Raw genomic sequence first — 27,825 nt, forward strand, 5'->3', positions numbered from 1 at the left:
AAAAAAGCCGGAAGTAGTGCTGTGGCTCAAGTGGTAGAGTGCTAGCCTTGAGCTGAAGAGCTGAGGGACAGCGCCCAAGCCCAGAGTTCAGGCCCCACGACCGGGCCCCCCCTCCCCCCAAAAAAAGAATTACCACAGGTTGGGAAGGTGGCTCAGTGGTAGAGTGCTTGCCTTGCATGCATGAGGCCCTGTGTTCGATTCTTCAGCACCACATAAGTAGAAAAAGCCAGAAGTGGTGCTGTAGCTCAAGTGGTAGAGGGCTAACCTTGAGCAGAAGAGCTAAGGGACAGTGCCCAGGCCCAGAGTTCAGGCCCACAACCGACAACCTCCCCGCCCCCCCCCCAAATAGAATTACAACATACACAGGCCGCTAGTGGCTCACGCCTGTAATCCTAGCTAGTAAGGAGGCTGAGATCTGAGGATTGTGGTTCAAAACCAGCCTGGGCAGGAAAGTCCATGGGACTCTTATCTCCAATAAACCACTCAGAAAACTGGAAGTAGTGCAGTGGCTCAGGTGGTAGAGTGCTAGCCTTGAGCTGAAGAGCTGAGGGACAGCACCCAGACCCAGAGTTCAAGCCCCATGACAGACGAAAGAAAGAAAGAGAAAAAGAAAGAAAGAAAGAAAAAAGAAAGAAAAAGAAAGAAAGACCACATAGAAAGTAGCTTATGAACAACAGAAATTTATGTCTTATAGTTCTGGTGCTGGTAGATCCAGGATCTGCTGAGGACATAGATAGCACCTTCTCGCTGAGTACTCACATGGTAGAAGGGACTAGTTTGCTTTCTGGAGCCTTATACGGACACTAATTCTCAGTCATGAAGCTTCCACCTTCATCACTTCCCACTCTCAATATTATCGCACAGAGGATTAAGTCTCGAGATATTAATTTTAGAGGATACAACATTCAGACCACAGCACAGACCACACAAGTCTGAAGTCTCATTTACTGACCATCTACTTGTATATGCCCAGTGTCCTTCCTATATGACCTCTTATCTTCCATCTCTGCATCTTGGTGGATATCTCTACCCTTCTTTCAAACATGTGGTTCAGACTGGGTATGATGGCATATACCTGTAATCTCAGTATGAGGAAGGCTGAGGTAAAGGGTCATGAATTTCAGGCCAACCTGGAATATAATCCATGTAAACTCGTAGTATTATTTTTAATTGTAAAGTAAGTTATGTGGCTCATAGTGCCAAACTTCTAGTAATGCCCAATGAATATCAGCTACTGTTACTAATTTGATGTGCTCCAGGCTGAATCTGAAGGTCTCCTCTCTACTTCGTATGTCTGTTTATCCTTAGGTGAACTTGGTCAATTCTGTGGCCTTAAATATAAACTATACTAACAACATCAAAATGTGTATCTCCCGTCAAATTTCTAGTTTCCAAATGTAAGTCAGATCATATCACTTCTTTACTCAAAATCACTCTGGTGGCTTCCTATCTTAGTGAAAAATGCAGAGTCCTAACCAGGCCTGTGAGGCCCTATGTAATATGTCTTACCTTTCTAGTCTGTCACCTAGCTCCTCCTACACTTTCCTTCAGCCACACTAGTATGGCTTGTTGAATGACTTTTCCCTCACCAGACCCCACACTATCAGCCTTGCTTCTCAGGCCCTTTGTCTTTGCTTCTCTACTTAGTGTGTTCATTCTGATACTCCCTTGACACATTTCTTCACTTCCTCCTGATTTCTGCTCCAATAACTGTCTCAAGAGAAAGGCCATCCCTACCACCTTAAATAAAGGGGGACTTTCTCTTTTCTTCTGACCCTAGTTTACTTTTCCTTATAGTGCCTCCTAAGCTGTAACTATTTGTTTGCTTATGGCTTGTTTTCCTCTAGATAAAAAACAAGAGTTTTGTTTTATTCATAGTCCCTAAGTTAGTGTTTGGCATATGGTAGCCATTCAATAAATAACTACAATGTTAATTGCGCACCTAGTAAAGTCGCTTGCTCTCTACTCCTGGCCAATCTGAATCCCTTGTTTGGGAAGATAAAACTTTATTATGAATATATATTACCTCTGGCTTTTTGATGGTCAGTTGGAGATGACTCTTTGATATTTGTCTGCCCAGGCTGGCTTCAAACAGCGATCATCGTGTCTCAGCTTTCTGAGTAGCCAGGATTATAGATGTAAGCCACCAGCATCTGGCTAAATATAACTTTAATAACCTGCCAATCCATATTCTTCTACAACCATGATTGTTTCAACTCAAACAATGGGTCGACAAGGCAGGGAAAGAGGTATATCCCTTCTTTCTTGGTAACTATTAGATCAGGATTTGAACTCAGTTCAGTTAGGATCATTTGATAAAGGCATTTTTAGAAAGAAACAGAAATGAAGAGCACTGAAATGACCAATTGTCATTTTACCACTTAAAAATTTGAGGAAGTAACTAAGAAAATCCACGAGATCAAACGTACCTGGAGTGGGAGAGGTTAGAGAAAGTAAAATGAGAAGAGAGAAAGAGAAAAAAAAAACCCAACATTCCCGTGAGGGAGAGAAAGCGAACCGACGCAGGCAGGACGCAGCCGGCGCTCCCACTGTGCTCATAGCATGCCTGGCTCTGGGCTTGGGTCCCACGTCCTGCCCAGGAGATAAACTCTTAAGGAAAGGAGGGAGTACAGTTGTGAAGTAGCGCCCAGGGAAGAGAGAGAGGACAGGGTGGGGCCCCGGGACCAGAGACAGGAAAGAAGCTAGAAAGAAAAGCGAAGGATCGAGCCGAGCGGCGAGCAATACAAAGCGGCCTCGGCTGGTGCCGGAGCTGCAAGCGTTAAGGGGAGGCGGGGAGTGACGCGGTTTGCGTCTGGAGCGGCTCCTTGGAGTCCACAGCATCCACCGCCGGAGCCTCGCCTTCCTTTCTCCCTCTGCAGACATAATCAGACACAAAAAGAGAGGCGACCCCAGCACCGCGGCGGAGGACCCATCCGCACCATGACGGAGACCACGAAGACCCACGTTATCTTGCTGGCCTGCGGCAGCTTCAACCCCATCACCAAAGGCCACATTCAGATGTTCGGTAAGTCCCCCCGCCCACCCTGCGAGGCTGCTTCCGCTCCTCGCTTTCCCCGGCACCTGTGTTTTCCAGGGCCAGGGAACAGGAAGGCGTGCGCCTCTCGGGAGGGCACGGGGGGCGGGGGGGCTGGACGGCTGGCCCACCCCGTGGGTGCGCGGTCTGCTCCTCGGGTCTCCCCCGATCGCGGGAGGGGACCCCACCTGCTTGGCCCAGGCGTCCCTCGCCGCCGGGGGCCAGAGCGGCTCGCGGAGGGCTGGGAGTGGGGGAGGGGAGGAGCTGGGGTGCGTGTCATGTGGGGCGGGGAGCGGGGGGTTCCAGGGTAGAGAATTAGAGTAGCGAGGTGCGGTGCTTTGACTAGTTGGCTAGGAGGCAGAGGTTGGGGTGCGGAGATGGGGAGATGGGGGCGGGAGGGTGGTGGGAGATAGCGTGCTATTTGTTTAGGGTGGACAGGAAAGGAGTTAAATATGCCCTCCCCCCCCAAAACACACCAGTGACAGGGGCTGGGGTGTCCATGAATGAATGCAGGGCTTGGCTGATGGTTGGGGGGGGTGAGAAGGGGAAGGAGAGGGGACCGGAGTGAATGTTTGGGGACTGTGCACCTAATACTGTCCGCTTGAGGTGGCTGCAGAGTGATGGGGGGGGGGGGACCTCCGGCCCAGGAAGGAAGGGGCGGGGCGGCCGCCGCGGGAGGTCGGTGGTCCTCGGCCCGAGTTGGGGAGAGGCTCTGCCCCGGGCGGCGATGCACCCTGCCGGCTGGCGGCGTGCGAGAGTGTGTAAGGGTGTGCGTGTGTGCGCGCCCTGGGTCTGGAGGGGAGGGTGGCGTCTTGGAGGCTTTGGGGCGTTGTGTGGGGAGCCCTCGGAGGCTCTGATTGCGCGGCGCGGTGCGCGGGAGGGGGGCGGTTAGTGCGCCCTCAAAAAGTAGGGGAGAGGTGATGGATGGATGCGGGTGGGCAATCGATCGCCATCGGTGGGGCACGGCTGTGCGCGTTTCGAACCCCGATCCGGGAGGGACGCGGAGGCCACTGGAGAAGCAGGAATTGGGGAGAAGTTAGAAGTTCGAGGTTGCTTTCTGCGCGTGCCGGGGATGGAAGCCACGGCGGGGCGGAGGAGGCGAGGGGCGCGGGGAGGCGCGGGGGCCGGCGCAGGGAAGGGAGCTCTCCGCAGGCGCTGGTGCTGAAACCCTGGGCGAGCAGCAGCCGGCCGAGGGCACGTGTTACTTTACCCAGAGCCCGCCACAGCTCTCCCGGGGCCGCTTCATGAAAGCCATTATGTCCGGAAAGACCGTGGCGTAGGCTAAAAATGCGTAGCCCAGAACCTAAGAGGCGCACCGGCGTGGGCCTGCTGGTTAAACACCCTCGCGCAAAAGGTGCGCAACTACTCCGACGGGGGTCTGGTGGGCACTCGTGCAGGATGGAAGCCCGCGAGGCGGACGCTGCTCCTCGTTACTCCTTCAGCTGTTGGGAAACGTGTTTGCTCAAAATGGGGGAGAATGATGCAAGGGGTGAGGTGGATCAAGATGGATTGTACTCATAACCTGACTTAGGGAACTGTGACCTTTGGTACAACTACTTGATTAATAAATTCCCTTTTATTTATCCTATCGTCATTAAGTAGTTGTACAAAAGAGTTGCCATTTGATGAAGCAGTTTACAAATACAATGCATCTTGATCAATATCAACCCTTTCAACATGCCCATCCGCCCACCCCCAACCCACCCCTTCCCTCACTTTTCTTTATTTTGTAGGATAGACATTGAATTCTTGTGACTGCGTTCTTCTCCTCTTCATTCTGCTATCTCTTTCGCCTGAAACCCCACCCCTTTCAAGTACCCATTTTCCTAGTGTTTTGTTGAACTTGGATTTTTCCTTGGAAAAGAATTACACTATTATTCCAGTTCTCCCTTGAATCTACTGTATTTCTAGAAAATGAAAAAAAATACATATTTACTCAGAGATAATGCCAGCAGTTGGCAACCTGGATGGACCAGTGCATCTCACTAATGTAATAGAATATCAGCACCCCAGGAACATGCTGCTTTTTGCTTTCCTTTGATTGCAGTGTCTTTCCCCTCATGTTTCTTTTCCTTTCTGTCTTATTTTTATTCCTCTCCCTTGACCAAGCAGGGATGGACTTTCTTAGAGAACTCCTTAGCTCTAGGAATCTTTGGTAGGCCAACAGTACCTGCTCTTCCCCTCTTTCTGGGACTGGGGAGTGTGGGGTGTGTGGTGTGTAGTTCATGTTTCTTGTTTCAGATTCCATGTAGGACAGACTTAGATTCAGAACCAAGGCTGTATATGAAGAGTTTGGTAGTAGCAATGAAGCCATGTGTTCAGGATGATGGCCTGCCAATGTTCCCCAAGCTTTGAGGATAGAATATATGGACATAGGCAAGAACTGCAGCAGAATTTATGCATAGAATAGGTGAAAGGAGACTTTTGGTACTGATGATTTTTTGTTATTGACATTGAGGAGCAAGTGAGACTGTAAACAAAGTCCTTTAAGTATCCATTAGTTAAGTGTAATACAGACACAATAGACAGACACAAAAAGGGGATGTGATATGTCTATCTATGGTGTTATGGAGTTTACTATCTAGTGAAGAATTTAAATCATATGTGAAAAGCAAATGCAAACAAGAACACAAAACACATATTAAATTATTTTCATAGAGTCTTGTTGGTATCTTTGAACTTTTGATAAACTATCTTTTTTTAAATTTATGCACTGATACTGCGACTTCAACTGTAGGACTTCATGCTCAGCTTTTTCCTTCAAGGCTGATGCTCTATCACTTGAGCTACACTTCCAGGTCCAGCTTTTTACTGGTTAATTGGAAATAACAGTCTCTCAGATTTGTCTGCCCTGATTGACTTTGATCTATGATTCTCAGACCTCAGCCTCCTGAGTAACTAGGATTATAGGCTTGAGCTGCCCTGTGCCTACCTATTTGTCTTATTTTATTTTTCATATTTCTTGACAGTTTTGGTGTTTTAATTCAGTCTGACCTTGAGAGCCTGCTAGGCAGGCACTCTACCACTTGAGCCATACTCACAAACCTGTAATTTATTTTCATAGAACAATTTCTGTTTAACAAAGTGTTAGGTGTGCACTACTAATTCATATTCACAACCTGATGAGACAGGCATCATTATCTGTATTTCGCAAATGAGAAATTGACATCCAGTCAGCTAAGAGACTTCATTATGAATGTCTATGGAGAGCAATGGCAGGGTTTTCTCAAACCCCACATTCCTGACCCCTCTTGTAGAGGCCTTGGTACTGCAAGAAGGGCAGGTAATCCTCTGATTGCACGTTCCTGTGAAAATTCTATTTCCTTCAGTAGTCAGACTGATTAGAATGAAATTGACCATCAGCAAACTGAATTCCTAAGTAAGCAATTCCTTAAGAGCTCTCTCTCTCTCTCATTGCTAAAGAAATGTTATCCATGAACTATTTCCTCCTTTTAAATGGTTTCAATTTTTTCTTTTCAATAGCACAGAAATACTGTAATGACATTATCAATTTTCTTTAGGTGCCCAAAATCTGCCCTAAAAGTTTACAAATAAGATTGTAAAAGAGGACTTTCAAATTAGACATTTTTAAATAGACCTCCTATATTTTAAAAATCTACTTGTCTAACAGAGGAAATAGCAAGTCTGTAAGCAGGAGAGAAGTGGGATTTAGAACTCAAGAACTTGTAGTCCTTGTAAAGTAGCCTTCCATAATTCTCAATATTTGTGAAACACTTTTGAATTAGCTTTCTTTTGCTCTGAAAGTGGAGTGGAGTACTCTGTCACCTGCTCTGCTGTGACAACAGAAACTTGAAAATAGTTTTTGTAATAAAGATGTTTGACACATACACTCAACTGTAAGTAAAATATTTTCAAGGATGATTAAAAGATTTTTGTCATGTAGACCCATAAACTGTGTCATATTTCATGGGTCCATTTTATTACATAGAATTTTAAAATAGAAATTCTTAGTTTTTATAGTTTTATATAGTTTTTATGTTTAAAAAAGTTATAATGAAGCTTGCTGCCGGTGTCTCATGCCTGTAATCCTAGCTACGCAGGAGGCTGAGATCTGAAGCCATCCCTGGCAAGGCAAGTCCGTGAGACTCTGATCTCCATTTAACCACCAGAAAACCAGAAGTGGTGCTTTGGCTCAAGTGGTAGAGTGCTAGCCTTGAGCTGAAGAGCTCAAGAACAGAACCCAGGCCCAGAGTTCAAGCCCTACAACCAACAACAACAACAAGTTATAATGAAGTATAACCTACCATACTGATGTGTAATCTTCATACATTTTAAAAACTAAGAACTTAAGCAAAATACTTGTTTTTCTTTTTTCTTTTTCTTTTTGTCAGTTATGGGGCTTGAACTCGGGGCTTGGAACTATTCCTGAGCTCTTTTGCTCCAGGGTAATGCTTACTACTTTAAGCTACAGCTCTACTTCTGGTTTTCTGGTGGTTGATTGGAGATGAGTGTCATGGACTTTCCTGCCTGGGTTGGCTTTGAACCATCAGATCTCAGCCTCCTGAGCAGCCAAGATTACAGGAGGGTAAGCCACCAGTGCCCAGCCAGCAACATATTTCTGTTTCAATATTCGTCAATAAATCCACTTCTGTTAAGTCAAATACCAAGTTTAAATATGAAAGTAAGGGCTAAGATTCTGGCTTCACAAGCCCTGCATTCAAGTCTTAGTACCTCTAAAAAGAAAAAAAGAAGTAGATAGAAAAGCAAAAATTGACAGAAATTTTAATTTGGCCATAAAAACTGGAAGAAGAGATTTTAATTAATCACACTAGATGTTTCTATTTAAAAATGTTTTTACTTGAACAATTGGATCTTTGCAAAAGACACAAACCAATTCTCCTCTCCTAAAGGGTAACAGACAGGGCTTTCTACTTTTATAGTTGCAAATGTAGCTCCTATTGTAGTTAGAAATCAGAAGAAAAAATGAGTTTGAGTTGTTCTTGGTACACAGAGAATGATCAGAAATCAAGAAACTGTTTAATAGGTTTGAAATGCTTAATAAAATGGTCACTGAACACAATGTAGACCTTGGCACCTTTGTACCTACTATCTAATTTTCCCCTTCCCCAAGAGATAAGCTACGTTCTCAAATGGTATAGCAGAAGTTCAGATGTAAGTCACTTTGATCATGAGCATAAACAACAAACAGGAAGATATCAGTTTCAGGATATTCAGATATCTTTACATTATTTCCTTATAATTGCATGGAAAGCATTGCAATTCATGAACACCTTTGAAGGGAAGAGTTTTCTGAGCTTTAATTCCAACAAAAGAAGATGAAAGTTTTATTATTTTTCCCATTGGCAATACTGGCCATCAACAAAACATATTTGACCAAGATGTGTTCACAGGCTGGGAGCCGGTGGCTCACGTGTGTAATCCTAGCTACCCAGAAGGCTGAGATCTAAGGATCACGGTTCAAAGCCATCCCGGGCAAGTCCGTGAGACTCTTATCTCCAATAAACCACTAGAAAACCGGAAGTGGCGCTGTGGCTCAAGTGGTAGAGCACTCAACTTGAGCTGAAGAGTGCAAGGACAGCGCCCAAGCCCAGAGTTCAAGCCCCACAACTGACCAAAAAAAAAAAAAAATGTGTTCACAGTATCTTACGTTATAACAAGAAAAGAAAAACTTAGTTTTTAGTACTCTGATACTATCTCCACTACCCTCTGTTAGCTCAACCAACACCACCTTTAGATTTTAGCTTCAATAATACTTTCTCAGAGAACCATCACAGACTCTTAAATTAAGTCTGACTACCCTAACATTTGCTTTCATTTCACCTTATACTTTTCCCACACCATAATCGCATCTTATGTTTTAGGAGTGTTTCCCATGCCAGAGCCTAATCTCTCTGAGGACAGAAACAATCCCTGGTTTCCCATTGACAGATTTCCCAGTACCTGGTTTGGGGTAAACTACTCTTAATAGTGGTTGAGTAAATAGAATAATGACATTTGAGACCTTGTGCCAGACAGAGGACCCAGCTGTGTACAAGGACTAGGTTGATGAGGCAAAGAGTCATGATATGTCAGAACAAAGAAAAGTTCAAGAGTGCTCAGGGAGGAAAGCAGTTAGGGCAGGTGAAAGTCTGATCAGTCATGAAGTTAAGAATTTAGAAATTAAGGGGCTGGGAAGGTGGCTCAGTGGTAGAGCGCTTGCCTTGCATGCCTGAGGCCCTGGGTTCAATTCCTCAGCACCACATAAGCAAAAAGAAAAAAGCCGGAAGTGGCGCTGTGGCTCAAGTGATAGAGCGCTAGCCTTGAGCTGAAGAGCTGAGGGACAGCGCCCAGGCCCAGAGTTCAGGCCCCACAACCGGAACCAAAAAAAAACCCAAACAAACAAGAATTTAGAAATTAAGCTGGGCACCAGTGGCTCATGCCTGTAATCCTAGCTATTCAGGAAGCAGAAATCTGAGGATTGCCGTTCAAAGCCAGCCTGGGCAGAAAAGTCCCCATTAAGCACTCAAAAACCAGAAGTAGTGTTGTGGCTCAAGTGGTAGAGTGCTAGCCTTCAGCATAAAGAGGCTAGGGACAGCGCCCAGACCCTGAGTTCAAGCCTCACAACTGACACATACACAAAAAAGAATTTAGAAATTAAGCTTTATCCCATTGGCAGTGAAAAGACATTGCATTGGGTTTGTTTATTTATTAGTTGGTTGATTAGGACTTTGTGGGGGTGGGCCAATACTGGGGCTTCAGCCAAGGTCTTTGGGCTCTCACTTCACTTTTCTGCTCATTCCTGGTGCTCTACCAATTGAGTAATGCCTCCATTTCTGACTGTTGGTGAGTTGATTGAAGGTAGAAGTCTTGAGGATTTATCTACCCAGAAAGTCTTAGAACTAAGATCTGCAGGTCTCAGTCTCAAGGGTACCTAGGATTATAAATCTGAATCACTTAAAACAGCACTATAACACCCCATTTTTTTAAAGTAAAGGATTAAAGTAATTTTGTCTTTTAAATTAAGATTTAACTGAGTTTTGAACATAGAGTGGGCAGAAATGTGGTAACTACTTAGACTCATCATTCAGGGGAACAGTTTAACACACAGAAGATGGGCATCAGACTCTTACTGAAGATGTATATTGAAAGTTATTTCAAATTGTCATTTAGTGATTTGAGGTTGGGAGATAGTGCAGCTGTCGGGGTAACTTGTTGAGTTTTTTGTCCAGTGTAGACAAATAGAAAACACTGAATGAGAAGCAGGTTTTAGTTAGTGGGGGGGGGGAAGTGAGATTGATATTTCTTACTCTAAAATTTTGGAAACATGTATTCTAAACAGGCCCTGAAGCAAAAGAAGAAATATCTAAATTCAAAATCTTTTGTAGCCTAACCTTACATCTGGGTCTTCTAATGAAAGCTCCCAGTAGGTTCCAGTTCTTCACACAAAAAAGACATTAAGGTTGGTTAATAGTTGGGGGGAAAGGATAACAGGAGGTTTTCATTGTTTTGCTTGTGTTTAGAAATGAGAGAATAAAATTTTAACTTAAAATTGACTGGAATTTTTAGGGGAAATTGAACTCAGCCTCATTCAAGTGCTGTACTACTTGAGCCACATTCCCAATCTTTTTTGCTTTCTAGTTTGGCTGAGAATGTTTTCCAATTTTTCTTGCCTACAGGTTGGTCTAGGACCTGATCCTCTATCTCTGCCTACTGAGAGAGGAATGCACTAAATTTTGCCTTGTTTGCCTCTGCTTACCAAATAGCAGAGATTATAGACATGTAACACCACTCCCAAACCCTTAAAACTGGCTCTTTATTTTTGTAAACTCAGAGCCTCTCTTTGAACTCAGAGCCTCTTGCTTCCTAGTCAGTGCCTCTACTGATGAGCTACACCTCTAGCTCTATTTTTGCATTGGTTATTTTTGAAATGGAGTCTCATTTTCTGCCTAGGTACACATCTGGGTAGTGATCCGCCTATTTTAGGCTTCCTATAATAGCTAAAGGAACAAATGTGCACCCAGCCCTGGGGGTCTCTCTAACATTTTTGACTGGTCGTGGTCTTGATTATAGGTGTGAGCCACTAGTGCCTGGTAAAATGGATTCTTCTTAAGAGTTGAAGCTATGAAATTGGGAACAATTTAAACAATTTAAATGGTTCACAAAACACTGATAAACATAAGGTGATGGCTGTAATAATCTGCTCAAGCAGATGTTTGGGTATCAAAGTCCAAGTTCCACTAAGGGAAACACATGGATTGAATGTTCTTGGCAATATCTTTCACAGGAGCTATGTCTGCTCATGACACTAGATGACCAGGTTGAAAAAAAAAAAGAGATTTTTTGGGGGGCAATTGTGGGGCTTGAACTCAGGGCCTGGGTGCTGTCCCTGAGCCTCTACCACTTGAGCCACAGCACCACTTCTGGTTTTTGAGTGCTTTAGTGGAGATAAAAATCTCATGGGGACTTTGCCATCTAGCTTGGCTTCAAATTGTGATCATCAGATCTCAGCCTCCTGAGTAGTTAGGATTACAGGCATGAACCACCTGTACTTGGCAAAAAAATAGACATTTTTGTGTGTAAAGCTGACTGGGCTGACAACCTCCCACCATGGAGCTCATACTAACCATGGAACAGATACCACCAAGAGGGAAGCTGGTATTCTAAGAGTTTTGAAACAAATAACTACTTATTTTCAAGTTTCTCTTTTTTTTTTATTATTTGATCCTGCTTTGAAACAACTTTATTTTCAGTTGCCCTTTTTGTATTACTGGATCCTATTCTAAAAATAGCTATGCTTCTGTGCTTAAAGCTTTTAAAAATTAAGAGTCTTATAGCCTGTGTGTGTGTGTGTGTGTGTGTGTGTGTGTGTGTGTGTGTGTGTGTGTGTGTGTGTGTACCAATCCTGAGGCCTGGACACTTTCCCTGAACTTTTTTTGCTCAAGGCTAGTGCTCTACCACCTGAGCCATAGCACCACTTCCTGCTTTTTGATGGTTAGATGGAAATAAAAGTCTCATAGACTTTTCTGTCTTGTCTGGCTCTGAATTATGATCCTCATGTCTCAGCATTCTCAGTATCTAGGATTACAGGGGTGAGCCACTAGCATCCAGCTTCATATACCTTTTAAGAAATAGTTTAAGGACTGCTCAAGTGGTAAAGCACTGGCCTACTATTTTTGATGTCCTCAGTTCATTCACCAGTCCCACCAGAGAAGAAAGAGGGAAGAAAGGGCTTGAAGTTTCTCAACACAAAGAAATGGTGTTTGAGAGGGAAATATAATCACATTACATATCATAGATATGTATTAAATTATCATACTGTGATAATACAATATGTTCAATTCTTATGTGTTAAAATAGCTTGAATTATGGTTTAGTGGGAACATCCTTTGAAATGTTATGAATCTCAGAGAAGTATTTATCCTCAAGTTTCCAGTGTGAGAGTAACTCAAATGAACAGCTGAAGCATGGAGGCAAACTAAAAAGCCTAACTCACCAACACTCAAGTTTGAACATCTCTGTTTCTAAAATAACTTCATACGTGAGAGGAAAATATAGAAATAGTTGTGTGTGTGTACATTTATAATTGTTTTTCTATTAGTTGCTTTCACAACTATTGTTGTGAAAGTATTATAAGCATGATTGGAAAAAAAGAAAATATAGTTTTAAAATGGTTTTCTTTTTAAAAAAGGTTCTAATGTGTTTCCGTTTCTATTTATTTGTTTTGCTGTTCTGAAATTGACTTATGCATACTGAGCTACAATCTTAGCCCCAAGATTCAAGTTAAATTTGACAATATTGTTCTTTTAGTTACTAATATAATGTTTTATATATTATGGCTGCTAATTAGCATCTATGTTGCTATAAAATATATTTTCTGGTACAATTTTCCCTCAACTTTAGAGTTTCAGATCATTCTGAATTACTAAAAAAAAAGGCCTAAACATACTAAGGAGGGCATTATATATTTTTTCAATGTCAGGCTTGTGTGCATGTGTGTGTGTGTGTGTGTGTGTGTTTTACAATCCTCATATCAAAATTTTGTTTAACTGAAGGTATTTAGAATAAATTTTTAAGCTTTGATGTTACAAAGACTTGGAATGAAGTCCATTATATAGAGAATTATATAACTTTATTTATGAATATGTTCATGTTTCACTATACACAAATGCAGAGTCAAGTTACAAGGAGGGAAATTTTCTACTGCCAGAGATTCTCCAATTATAAGCATTCAGTAGCAATGGAATGCATTTACCTTCTTTGGATACAGTTTGGCAGTTAGCCTCAGAAGTATTTTAGCTTTAAAAGACATTTCAACAGCTTACATGGTGTGACCAAGGCCATCCTCCTAGCATTGGCTCCTTTCCCTCTTTGTATTTCACAATATCACCAAGATTTATGAAGTCTGCAGCAGCAAAGGCAAATGCTATAACCACTTCCAGCGCCATCATTGTCCCCATTATCTTCCTAATAATGGAGCTACCTTAGCTGAGCTTTTTAAAACCCAACTACCATCCAACTGTTTTCCATTAAGTCTACTGCAAAATACTCTTAGACAAGCAAGCCAGCCAGGAAAATTCCTATAATTCTGGGACAAGAGGGTTCAGAGGAAACAGCAAGAGAGCAAGATTTGGAGATAGACCCTGGAAATATTGGCATCTAAACAGTACCCATACACCTGCCTCCATGTCACTTCTATGTGTATGGCCACACCGCTGTACATGGACTTCATTTGACACTTACCAGACAGTAAACAGAATATAGCCTCCAGCTTCTCAGAGTGTTTTTCATTTGTTCCAGTCACTTGGGCCAAAAAGTTTGGACTAAGAATGGTTTATTCTTTCCCTTTTTGCAACTCCCCATCTATGTCAGCAAATGTTCTGTATCTTTAGAATGTAACTAGGACCAACCACCTCTTCTCATCTACAAACCTGATCCAGCCACTGTTATCTTCCATTGTAATTACTGCAGTAGCCTATTATCTCCCCACTTCTACCCTTGGCCTCAATTCTTAGCAAGTAGCCAGAATCCTTTCAAAATGTAAAGAGATCTAAGTCATATCATGCTGTTTCTTTGTTCACAATCCTTTAATAGCTCCTTGCTCACTCTAAATCACCCTAATGACATTCAGGCCTCTATGACCTTCTGCCTTCTCTCACCCTACCCTAGCATAGTCTCTACCCCATTTTTTGCCATACTTGCTGATTGCCTACCTTTAACCATAGAGTCTTTGTTCTAAATGTTCCCTCTGTCTACAATACCCATGTATTTAGCTCACTTTGCTCAGTCTCTGCTCAACTGTCATTTCTTGTGTAGGTGACAAGTCTTATTCTCTTGGTCACATAGCTTTAAATTATGCCTTACACACTCCAGTCCCCTTATTCTCTTTACTTATATCTGCTTCCCCTTAGCTCTTACTATCTTTGAACAAAGCAAGTTATTTCCTTCTTTGTTACATTTATGATTTAATGTCTGTTATCCCAATGAGACTCAAGCTCATTCTGATTTTCCACATATCTGGGGCCTAGAACAGGGCCTGGTGCACACTGGTTCTTGATGAATGTATATTGAATGAATAAATGAATGAAATGCTTAGAATTAGTTGTGATTATTATCACAAGTCTTTGGTAAGCTTGTGGGGAGGAAGGAGAGAGGCAGGTGCGCGTTCAGGCAGAGATTAGCTCAACAAATATTCACTGAGTTATGAATGTGCCTAGGCACTGTGCTAGGCCCTAGAATATAAAAATTAGAGACACTTCTTCCCATCTCAGGAGGTCATCTTCTGGACAGCCTCTAGAAATAAACAAAGTCAGCATTGCACTTCAGGTGACAATAAAAGAGATGAGAACAAGACCAGTAAGAGCATAGAGGAAGAAGTAACCGCTCTAAACATGGTAGAAGGGCATCAGGGCAAGTATTAATGAGAGTCTGAGCTTGAAAGTCAGAGCTACCTAGTAGGTAGGATAGAGAATGGGATTCTGGGCTGACAACAGGGCAAGGGTGAGCATCTCCAATAGCCTGGCACCTTAAGGTATGTCCAGGAGCTGACAACATGGCAGGAATATGTTGGGCACATAGGAGACAAGAGGCAGAAGCAGATCGGGAGAGGGAAGGGCCCTGAGATGAAACATCAACAACGATATGATTTTTGAAATATTTATGTGCAGATCAATGTGACTCATCATATGAGCCACATAAGTTCTTTTAAATAGAGCAGTTTTGTGAAATTTCGAGACTGTCATCCGTTATAAACTGAAACAAAGACAATAAAATCTTGTATATATAAATTCGAGTCTCATGACATTACCCAGCACTTGTAGTGAGTTCCTAGAGGATGATGGGTCCAGGGATACATGGTGGATGTTGAGCTGTACCCCAGATATTAGTTTTCCTCCTATTAGCAGTTCATTAGGGAGAGGCCCCAATGATATCCCATATCATTTTAAAGAGACTATATATGAAATAAGGAAGGTTTTTTTCCTCCCCCCCATTATTTTAATTTTATTTATATATTTCTCTTTTGAAATGGAACTACTGTATGTGTGTGTGCACATGCGCATGCGCACACCTACCCTGGAGCTTGAATTTAGGGCCTGGGCATTGTCTCTGAGGTTTTCTTTTTTTCTTTTTTTCTCAAGGCTACCTGTCTACCTCTTGACCCACATCTCTTCTTGCAGCTTTTTTGGTGGTTAATTGAAGAGTCTCATGGACTTTTCTGCCCAGGTTGGCTTTGAACCTTGATCCTCAGATCTCAGCCTCCTACATAGCTAGGATTACAGAACTGAAGCCACCGGCACTTGGCCCATTGTACATTTTATAAACTGTATTTATTAATTTCATAAGTTGGTGAAATATGCTGTCATACAACTCCCCCCCCCAACAACAACAGCAAAGCAACAAAAGTGCCCACTCCAACCCACTTCCCTAAGGAGAAGTTCTTCCCACCTAAGTCCCAAATTTACCTCCTCATGGGGCTTCAGTGGATGGTCCCTGTTTTTTCGAGTATTCCCAGAGTTGGGGGACTCAGTTTACCCAACTTGTATCTTCTTTAATTTTGAAGAATTGGAGGTGTACTCGCTCTCTTTCCTAAAGACTTTGTAGTCTAAGAAGAAAGTCTCATGAAGATGCCTTCCTTTGCCACTTGTTTTAGATTTAATCCTGGAAGGTTTAGACAAATACAGTTCTGTTATTTCTGCTCTAAAACTTCGATTTTTCTATGACTTTTCAAATGAGGAATTGGGTTTTCCCATGCTTTAGTCTCCAATATTTTCCTCATCCTTCATCTTAGTATTCACTGAGGGGTAAACAATCGTTCTAGGGAGTCCTGAAATGAAACATCAACAACTATATGATTTTTGAAATATTTATGTGCGGATAAATGTGACTCATCATATGAGCCACATACGTTCTTTTAAATAGAGCAGTTTTGTGAAATTTAGAGACTGTCACCGTTATAAATTAAAACAAAGACAATAAAATCTTGTGCGTATAAATCTTGTACATATAAATTCAAGACTCATTTTCTTTATTTACCATGAGCCTATCTTGTTAAACATGATTTAAAAGTTTATTAACTTACTCTGCCCCAGAGAATCAAAGTTGATGGATAAAATATTTTAAAATAAAAACAGGGTAAATGTTTCAGTTTTTTCCTATTATTTCATTTCATTTATTTATTTACTTACTCATTTATTTGTTGGTTCGTTGGTCCTGAGGCTTGAACTCAGGCCTCACATTTTACTAGGCAACTATTCTACCACTTGACCCCTATTTTCACGCACATTTTCTCTCTTTCTACAGATACTAATAAGCTTAAGGACTGCTGATTTGCAAATACACTTAGTCTTTCTTTCATCTGTAACACAGAGTGACTGAAACGACTCAGAAGCTGAAAAACCATGGCCTCTCGAACAAACCTGTGTGTGTATGGCATGAAGCTAAGGATGGCTTTTATGTTTTTTAAATGGTTGGACGGATGTAAAAGAAAAATGGTGTTTTGTGTAGCTTTGTAGCCAGCTGTGGTGGTTGCACACCTGTAGTCCCGGCACTGGGGAGTGGAGGCAGGAAGATCATAGATCTGAGGCCAGTCTAGGTTACATTGTGAAACAAAAGGAATAATATTTTGTAATACCTGAAAATAATATGAAATGACAATTTTAGTAATCATTTTAGCCACACACCTTACAAGTGTATTGTTTCTGTGTATTTTTTCCCATTAAAATAACAGAGTTGAGTAGTTATAACAGAAAGTTTATAGACTTCAAAATCAAAACTATTTACTGTGTGGACTTTGACAGAAAAGAATTTGTCCACCCTTGATATAACCTACCTCTGGGAGCTGGGATGCAAGTGGCTGAAAAGTTCTTAAAATAGGAAGTACCGTTAAAATCCATTACCCAGAGGAACTGTTGAATGAGCAATTCCCAGTTTCAACTAAATCTCCAAAAAGACTCATTTACACAGCCAATGTAGTTTCAATTTCATAATTGTAATTTTTCTGGCTGACTGGGCAAATGATTATGCTCACAATGGGGGTGATTTTCTGCTGTTTGGTTTACATTGGACATTGATTAGCCCCTCTGGCTAATGGGGGGAACATTTATCTGCTGTTGAACCTTAGAAATACATTCCCACAATACATGTATCCCTTTTCTCTCTCTCAGCTGCCTTTTTTTCCCATTTGTCTCTTCTTTTTTTCTCAGCTGCCTTTTAAATTTTTAATGTCTTACATACCTTATGGATGATTTAAGAAAATTGGCACACCATTTGAATCAGATTGTTCTACTTTGCTTTTGCAATCTTGTCCAGTTTTTCTGCAGCCTCTCACCTCCCTCTGAACTTGGATGGCACTTGGTTTGTACCTCTCTTATAACACTTAGCACACAGTGCCTTGAGTTGTAGCTATTTCTGTCCAGGCTTCCTATTACCTATCAGACTTAGTCCTTTGCCAAGGTCATCTGACTTTTTCTATCTTCTACAGTGCCTAGTATAGTGCTGTAAGCAGCTCATGGAAAACACTATAATTGTTTAGCAAATGAATGAATGATCACACTGTTACAGCTATTCAGAATCTCAACACCTAGGGAAAAGGAGATGATTGTAAACTGACAGGCATTAGGGAACTTGAAAACACAGGACAGAACAGGACCAGAGAAGGCTTGTGCTTCCCACAGTGGAACCTCATCCTGGAATAGAGTCTTCCCAGGCCTGGTAGTCACAGGGAGACTTACAAGTCATGCTTGGGAGCTAGCAAGAATGTAACTTGGCAGGAGTGAGAATGTAGGATGAAAGAGAGAGTTAAATCCTGGTTCTGTCCACTGGATGTCAGATGCATAGTATGTCCAGGAATGCTTGCTCGATGTGATAAAAAGAAGTTTGAGGATGGCAAAAGAACTGAATTTAAATTTATTTTTAGTTTGAAAAAGGGTTTTATGTACTTGGCATCTGGCAAAAGAAAACTTTGTGAATTATTTGTTCTGCTTTAGACAAAGATGAACAAAACAGCAATAACAACAAAACAGCAACAATTTTAAGAACTCGACATGTCAATGCCAAGTTTTCATCTTCAGAAATGAGAATCTCCATTTTAAGGAGATTACAGAACTCACCCAGGTATCCATCTAGTCCTGAAGTCCTTGGTAAAACAGCTGCCAAGTGTTTGTCCAGTCTCTGCCTGAGCCTCGTCAGGTGCAGTGAAGCTTGGTTTTCCAAAGCAGCCAAAAGGCATTTGGTGCAATTTGCTCTGATGGCTTGACATCTGGTTTCTGGATTCTTCCAAGCATTGACATTAGTTCTTTCTGTTGAGATCTAGAGAGCCCAGCTAACCTGTCTTCTGCTTGGGAGATATTCAAATAGCTTAAAACAGCAATTCTACAGCTATTCTATGTGTTAGTATTGTCTTTAGGCTTTTTTCAGCTGGACATCAGTTACTATTTCTAGTCTTCTTAGTGTTTTCCCTTATCTTCTTTGTTTATATCCTTCTCTTCAAATGTTCTGTCCGAATCATGATGTAGCATGCTGACATGGCCCTCTATGTGCTGTGTGATCTCCTATTAAACCTAATATAGCAGATATTCCCTTTAATGGTGGTACTGTGGCTCTCTTTCTACTTGAATTGGGTAAGGTAAGTTATAGCTGGCAACCTAAGGTGACCTGACATTCTGAATACTTGGTCTATACCTTGTGTTAAACTGCTCAACCAGTCTAATTTATTCTTTTTAAATCCCTTTGGTATGTGGTCAAGATGTACTGTCTTCAGAACTCTGCATTTCAGAATGCTTAGCTGTTTGAGGTCAGCTACACATTGGTAATGACCTCAGCAGTTGGATAAGAGGAACTGGGGGTCCTGAAACAGTCTGAGAACCCCCATGGGGTCAGGCAAGGGTGGTAAAAGTCTTGGCTCTTAATCCAGAATCTAATTTTTCCCCTATCCTCATACTCTTTCAACAGTGTATGGTATGTGTATTTCCTGACTCTCCAATTCTTATCACACGGTCTGGATCAACCACTTGCTCGGTAAAGGCCAGGGTGCCGCCATAATGTCTCTGAGTTGAACTGACCACTGATCTGTATCTTACAAGAGGAAGAGACTTCTTATAAAAATAACTGTATTCATGACTGCTGGGAAATTACCAGGCCTAAACGCAGCTCAGAAAGGAGATAAAAAGCCTGTTCCTTCCTTTGAGGACAGCATGGTCTCTCTGTGCTGTTCCCCTGTCCTCGAGGTACCTCCCGTTGTTTCCTCCATTAAACTTTTGTCTGTGTATTCCTCCCCTGTCTGCTGCTACTGAGTCAGAAGTTTTCTTGTCTGGCATCAAGACTAAGGGTTTCTGAATTCTGCAATTATCAAGTTTAATTTTTTTTCCACTGGTGTATATTAAATTGTTTGTCGTAAGGAGTTTATCATGACATTTCTGCAGGTTTCTTGAAATATTTTCATTTGTTCTTAAGTTGTGTTGAGAACTTCAAATGGCATTCTGGTCCATGTGAAAAGTCCAGGTTTATCTAGCTCTTTGTCCTTGTTGGCCTTAACCAACATATTGCTCTGTTCTCAGAATGGGTTTTGCCACATTTAAATTGTGGTAAGGGCCAGGCATATTCATACTTGCCTCTAATTCCAACTACTTGGGAGGCAGAGGTTAGAAGGATGACAATTCAAGGCCAGTCCATGCAAAAAGAAAGACCTCATTTTACCAAACAAGCCAAGCCAGGTAGCTCAAGTCTATAATTCCAGCTAGGTAGAGGCACAGGTAGGAAGACCTTGCTTAAAAAAATGTGAGACTTTGCTTGGAACATAACTAAAGTGAAAACGTTGAGATCATGACTCAACTTGTAAGCACCAGGCCTTGATCTCAAACCTTACCCTGCAATCAATCAGCCAATCAGTCAATAAATAAATAAGGCAGGAAAATCTAAACAAATGAATAATAATAATAATGCAACAGTGATATTCACAAGAACAATATGTTGGAAATGAACTCTACAACTTGAGAGCTTTGGAGAGAGGGAAAGTGGGAGAAAAATGAGGGAGAGGATAACAAGCTCAATAAGAAATGTACTCACTACCTTATGCATGCAACTGTAATCCCCCTGTATATCACCTTGACAATAAAATTAAATGTAATAATAATAACAATAAACTTTTTTTTCTTAAGCTAGGCACTGGTGGCTCATACCTGTAATACTAGCTACTCAGGACGCTGAGATCTGAAGATCTAGGTTTAAAGCTAGCCAGGACAAGAGAGTTCATGAGATCTTATCTCCAATTAATCACCAACCCCCCCCCCAACAACAACAAAATACATTTTTCTTATGGAAAATTCTATGCAAAGGCAAAAATAAAAATGATATAATAAAACTCATGTACCTGTCCCCCTGACTTGCCCTCAATAATTATCAACTCGTGGCCAGTCTGGATTTATGGAATCCCATACCCACTCACTCCCCGACTCCTGCCCAGTATTATCTTGATGCAAAACTCAGACATGCTTTTGTTTCAAGGGGAGATCTTTTCAGCTGCAAGCTAATTGCTGCGCTGACCTCCATTTGCAGCTAGGCCTCTCTCCTCTGGGGCGGGAGTGGGGGTGAGGGGGTTTGTTTGTTTGCTTGGCACTTTGGCTTGCAGATGCAACTGGTATGGGGTCACTGTTTGAACTGATGAATAATGTCTCCACTCAGATCCATTGCAGGTGACACTTCAGCATGGGCCTTGCCTGTGGAGCACAGGATTTATGGCCTTTCTCATCTTTCCCATATCATGATGGGGGGTGGGGGTGCTCCCAGGCCTCCTCCAGTGGAGCTTCTGCTGCACACAAGGGACCATTGTTTCTTGCCAGGGAACATTCAGCCCTTTAGCCTTTGTCTGTGGTTGTGTTAGATGTTCCTACATCAATGGTTGCTGACCTGGGGGCCCCAACAACCATGGTTTCCCATAGATTAGAATACAAGTGCAAGCATTCACCCTCGGTAGGGCACATGGTAGCTAAGAATCAAGTTTCTGGGTTTTTCTTGAATTATTATCAGTTTGGAAAGGTAAGTTCATACTGCAGAAGTCCTGATGTGTAGCCATAGATATGTTTGATCAACAACAACAACCTTTTTCTTTCCATTTCCTCACAAGTGGAGGAAAACAATTAAATCCTCTTTGATAACTAGGTTGAATCCTGTCATAGTATTTGAATTCTTAGCTTATTGTGGTCTGACTTTATAATTAAAGTCCTTTATACTAGTCCCTTAATCTTTCACCCTGTTGCTTTAAATCAACTTTACAAAATCCATAGGCGTGCAGCTTTTAAAAAAATACCATTTTCATTAAAATGTAGTGAACGACCATAAAAACTCACTTGCTGACCCCCTGGGGATTGCTTGAGCCCACCTAATAAATCAGATGACTATGAATATTCATTTAAAATCCCAGCTGGCCTTTTTGTATGGATCTGTCCATCTGGACCACACTGGTTTTGGTTGTAGCTTAGTGGTGGAGTATTTACCTAGCAAGCAGCAGGGCATGGGTTTGATTTCCAGCCACCCTTTTTCCTGATATCCTCCCCCTCTCCTGCCACCATGCACACCATTCTCTGTCATCTACTTTGAGATCCTATGGAGTTCTGACAGAGTATGGGTGGGTGAGAAAGGGATTGGTCTTCACTCCCTTCCCTTCCCCCCCACCCCTGTCCCTGTGCCAGTATAAATTGGATTATTTCAGCTTATTGTGACTTGTAAATATATTTGTCCAAAACAATGCCAAAAATGTATTTCTGCAATCATGACAAAGCTGTAAGGTGAGAAAAAAATTTAAAATGAATATACTCATAGGAATCATTGTGTGGTGTTTCAGTAATAGCTGGGACAAGAGGCAGCTGCCCATCTGTGGGTAGGTCTTTGTGGGGAACTCTTCTCTGACTTGAACTCAGGCTCTGGGTACTGTCTCCTGATGTTTTTGCTCAAGGCTAGTACTCTACCACTTGAGCCACAGCTCTACTTCTGCTTTTTGCTGGTTAACTGGAGAGAAGAGTCTCACACATTTTCTTAGGCTGGTTTCAAACTGAAATTACTCTTCTTGCCTTGGGAAATTTGTATAAGGAGCAAAAATAGCCTGACATCTCTGACATGGAATTCTGGTCTATGTTGTTTACCCTTTCCAATAACTAATCACTGTAACTAACATATGAGCTAACACTTACCGAACACTCCCTCTGGGACAGCCATTGATTTAATTGTGTTCCTTCTCTTAATATTTTCCCCTTTCCCCTTAATAACTGAGGGTTATTTTAACCCTTGCAACAATCCGTTTGTCGTCAATATTCAACGAATGATCCGATATTTGTAACTGTTGTAAAGTGACACAGCATGTGTGTCACTGACAGAAATATCAGCGCATGTGCTCTGCCCCTTGAGATGACTGGTTTATATACTATTTCATGCCCCATCATTTGTTGAGGGACAGTGATCCTCAGCTCTGCGTTAGGGGCTGTGACAATGCAGAAGTATGGGTGTGCATATGGGTATGTCAGGCTTCACTTAGCATTTATACCTACCAAATGAGTTTGTATGCAGACAGGCCAGCGCTGCTCTGGGGTTACCTGCCCAAGTTCACCTAGCATGGAAGAGCAAGGGACTCTGCCAGCTGCTAGTAAAACCCGTAGGCAAGTTCAGAGGAGTTTTTATAGTTCTTCCCACTGGATAGAAACAGAAGAAGCTTGGGGACAAATTGGGAAAGGTCCTGGCTGGGGAGTATAAACTATATGAGGTAGCAGTTCGGATCACTTCATGCAATTTTGGTTCTCTTCCATTGATATCTAGAGATGGGCAGAAAGATAAAAGGATTTCTTCCTTTTTACATTGTAGGGTTGTTGTTGTTGTTGTTCTTGGAGTTCTGGAGATGGAGGGAGTCCAGGGCACCATACACACTGGGCAAATGCTCTACCATTGAGTGGCACCCCAACCCTCTGGTATATTGCAGATGACAAAGAGTATCCATAGATAAGCATTCAATAGCTCCTCTCCCTGCACACATTGTAAAATGAGTCTTTTAACACCTACCTCATTGTCTAGTATAATAATGTGTGCCTCTTTGGATGGCCTGGCTCTCACCTTGGGTCCCAGTGTTCAATTGTACCCCACCCCCCTGTAAAATGGTAGACTACTTCCTAAGCTCTGACAAATGAAGTGGATTTCCCCAAGCCCTAAAGGAAGGGATTCACATCACCATTTCCATGATGTCCCCCTTAGTTGGGGAGAGAGGAAAGTTGGTTCCTTTTGTGACAGTCGATTTGTCTCCTCTCTTCCAGCAACCTACCTTCCCTGTCCACTTCCTTCTCTCATGACTTCCTGGACCTAAGTGCTCCTCTGTCACCTTTCCTATATCTGCAAATCCCATGGTCTATACACCACCCAGCAAGCAAAAGCCACTCTGCTAGTCACCTTGACCAATTGGAGTTCTCTAGCCACGTCGCTGTCACATGCCTTAACGTTAAAGCTCATCATTTAATACATGATGTTTTTTAGCACACTGGTCCACAGTCCTTGATGGATAAATCTGGGTAATTTTAGCAGTTGTTACCATTGTCTGTCCACTGATGTGGTGTCTGAGCCACCAGTGAGTTATACACAAAGGGCTGGTTGCCCAGATGAACTGAAGGGTTGAAATGGGTAACAGCCATCCAGGGATGCGATAAGGTGACTGGGATTTCAAGAGGGCCTGCAGATGTGTGAACATCGTCAGTGACCATCCTAAAGTCCCTAGAAAGACAGCCTCCTGTCCAGAGCAATTTGCTCTCTCCTTTTTGTAATCACTAGTGGCTTAGCTGTCATCAAGAACAGAAGGATGGTGAAGACATTCGTCTGTACCAGCTGGGCAGAGAATCTCATTTAGCTGTAAGCTCTTGGTGCAGGGAAGGCAGAAGGAGGCTGTGCCTCTAATCCCCTAAGGAGAAGCAGCCTTTCTGCTGCTGGAAAGATCAGAATCTGACTGCTAAGACACTGCTCAATCTCTGTGCAGGCTGGCAGGAGAGCCAGGGCCTGGTGGAGGCTGGGTGCGTGTCTGCACCCTATCACCTTTTGTCACCTTTACAGGACCTCTTGCCAGAATTAATGGTGATTTAGAGTAGAGAGAGGTTGCACAGAACAGAAAATTGTGCAGTTGGAACAGACTTCAGAGGTCATCATTTGCTCATTGGATACTTTCCATAGCAAGATGCTCATTCCTAGTTTCTTTTACTGCTGGGTAGCTTTGTTTGTTAGAGAGCTCTTCTGTCTTAATGTAACCTTGTGCTCTAAGAGCACCATTGTCTTCTGAATCTCACCCAGGCTCGATTTTACTTAGCTTTAATCTTACTCATTCACTAGCACCTAGCCTGGGACTGGAACATCTCTCATAATCTCTGATACCCAAATGCAAAATAATGTATTATATAACAATCTGAAGCACCACTCACCCCATTACTAAATACAGGACTTGTGAGTGGCATATTAATAATTTGTTGCTGAACATCAAACGTGGACATCTGCTCTATCCTTTTCCCCTTCATAGCACTGTCCTCCTTGACAACATTTTTGATGATTTGCTTATTTATCGTCTTATTTTTTATTGGCTATGAGGTTTGGACCTAGGGCTTAGTACTTGTTTGTCAAGTGCTCTACCACTTGAGCCATGCCTCCAGCCCTATTTTTCTTTAGTTTTTCTGTTAGTTGTGGGGTTTGAACTCAGGGCCTGGGTGCTGTCCTTGAGCTGTCCTAGTACCTTATCACTTTGAGCCACAAGCAAGCCACTTCTAGTTTTCTGGTGATTAACTGGAGATAAGAGTCTGACAGACTGTCCCGCCTTGGCTGGGTTTGAACTGTGATCCTCAGATCTCAGCCTCCTGAATAGCTAGTTTACAGCCAATGATCCACCAGCACCCAGCTAGTTTACTTGTTTTTTGAATAGGATCTTTATTTTTGCCTAGACTATCCTGAGCCTAGCTCTTCCTATTTATCTTGCTCACAGGCATGTGCCACCATGTCCAGCAAGTGCAAAGGCTCTCAGCCAAGAGCTTTCCTCACATGACAATCAGCCAATCAATCAATCAGTCAATAAATGAGATGACTGGTCTATCTGGAGTGGAGAAAGAGAGAAAATGGCACATGACGTCACATAATGATGCCCATAATGAGGCCATAATGAGTGCCTTATTGAACATTGTGAGGACTTTGGTTCTGACTCCAAGGATGAAAAAGCCATTTGAAAACCATGAGCAAACAGTTGCAAGATCTGATGTCCTATTGGACTTATTCTGGTTGTAATGGTGGGCCACAAGGGCTGGGGTTGAAGCAGGGCATCACTTAAGAAGAACTGTATAGAAGGGATTGTGATGGTTTGTACCAGGCAGGTGAAAGCAGTAGGTACCAGAAATTGTAGGACTTAAGGAATATTTTGTAGAAAGTTCCAATGGGATGTGTTGGCGCATCTATTAGGGTAAAAGAAGAGAGAGGATTAAAGATGACCTCAGGTTTTTGTCAGAGCCTTTAGAAGAATGGAGCTGCCACTTCTTTATGTGAGGAGGACAAGGTTGGAGGGAGTATAAGGAGTTCAGTTTTGGACATTATTACTTCTCAGAGGATAATTAGACATACAAGTAGAGATGTGAAGTAGAGAAGATCCTAAGCCATAAATACATACATAGGTAAATAAATAGAAAATCATTAGCCAACAAGATGGGCTGAGAATACTAAGAAAATGAGTTTAGATGGAGTAGATGGAGAAGAGGTCAAGGACTGAGTCTTGGGGCATTGCTGTGTTTACAGACTGGGGAGATGGCCAACAGACAGTCACGCTGACTGCAAGAGCAGCCAGTGAGACAGGAAAATCCAGACTGCAATGTCCTGGATGCCAAGGGATATGAGTACTTTAAAGGGGAGTGCTCATCCATGTCAAATGTCTCAGAGACATCAGCTAAGCCATGCACAGAGAACTAGACCCAGAGTCTCAAAGAGGAGCTTTGGAAGGTGTTGAAAAGACAGATTGCCTGGCGGTGGTAAGGGCCAAAGCCGAACTGGACTGACTTGTAAGGTAGAAAGAGAGAGGAACATATTAGGCACTCTTTTAGCCAGGTTAGTCTTCAGAAGATATGGCTGGAAGGAGACCTTGATCTAGAGGAGGTCTTTGTCTTTTGTTTATTTTTTTTCAAACTGGTAGAAAGAGAAATAACAATGTATACTGATGGGAGCATCCAATAGATCCTGAAAAATGGACCGTGCAAGGTGGACAGAGAGAACTCCTGGGAATATGCTTTTGCGTAGGTGAGAGGGGGTAGGTCAGAGCCCAGTGGATGAGTTAACCTTGCCAGCCAGCACCATGTATGACATGAATCCACCAGAGTAGAAGAGAAGGTAGAGAATGTGGGGTCCCATGCAGGTAGGTACATGGATATGATGGGGAGTCTAGGGGAAATTCTCTCCGGAGAGCATCTTTGCAAACAAGGTTGAGGATGGGGAAGAGGCATTGGGGTTTAAAACAGGAAGAGAACTTTCTAGAAAGAACAGGTCAGGGCATAAATGATGTGGTGATAGAGAGTCCTTCAGGGCACAGGCCCCCTCTTGTGAGAGGGGGGTAACTCCCTGGTCCCAGGCCGTGCTGCGGAATATCAGGCAGGCCTCATATTTCCTTCCTTCAAGCTTTGTTGGCTATATTTATATCCATTTTTTTGACATGAAGTTTTCCAGAAACTCATTTGTGCAATACCCTGAAGGGTTTCAGGTTTGGGAGCTATCAGAACTGTTAAGGTATTTATAAAATTGACTTCAAAAAAGTTTAAATAAAAGTCATACACTGACCTAAACTGACTTGGGATATGTTCCAAATTTATACACCATTACAAGATTTAATTTTGCCTTCATATTAGTTGGAGGAGTCAATCCTGGCCTGGGAGATAAATAATTTGGAGAAACGTGCCATCCTTTGCATTTAGTGATGGCCTAACGATTCTAGTTTATCTGGATAGACATTTCCAGCCTGAGTTATTTTATGTATTTAAAAATGTTTTAACTTGCTTATTTGAATCACTGCATATAGGGTCTTAATTTGGGTTTAAAGTATAATTTGTGTGCCTATCATTAGATTGAGCCAACTAGTATTTTGGAGGCAATTGTACTATATCTGCCTGAACTACAGGATGTGCACTTGCCATTATCAAAGTCTCAGTAGAAGCAGCCCGGGACACGTTCTCATGCTCAGCTGTTCATAGAAGGACCAGAGCACTGGTGACAGGATTAAAGTATGAAGGTGACCTTGGTTGGTGGCATCTCCTCACTGTAAGTATGAAAGTGTATTTGTTCTGATTAAGATGGGTAGGCCT

General features: G+C 42.3%; 1 protein-coding gene across 1 annotated transcript in view; it reads left to right on the plus strand.

Moving 5' to 3' along the window:
• Window positions 1-2,719: 2,719 nt before the first annotated feature.
• Window positions 2,720-27,825, plus strand: part of Nmnat2 (nicotinamide nucleotide adenylyltransferase 2) — a 145,112-nt gene continuing 120,006 nt past the window's right edge. Inside the window, exon 1 of the mRNA XM_013015635.1 lies at window positions 2,720-3,025. Coding sequence (XP_012871089.1) covers window positions 2,941-3,025 — 85 coding nt within the window. The 5' untranslated portion in view covers window positions 2,720-2,940. The remainder of the gene's footprint in view (window positions 3,026-27,825) is intronic.

The sequence above is a fragment of the Dipodomys ordii genome, unplaced genomic scaffold (genome assembly GCF_000151885.1).
Source record: "Dipodomys ordii isolate 6190 unplaced genomic scaffold, Dord_2.0 Scaffold27, whole genome shotgun sequence".
Taxonomy (NCBI): Eukaryota; Metazoa; Chordata; class Mammalia; order Rodentia; family Heteromyidae; genus Dipodomys; species Dipodomys ordii.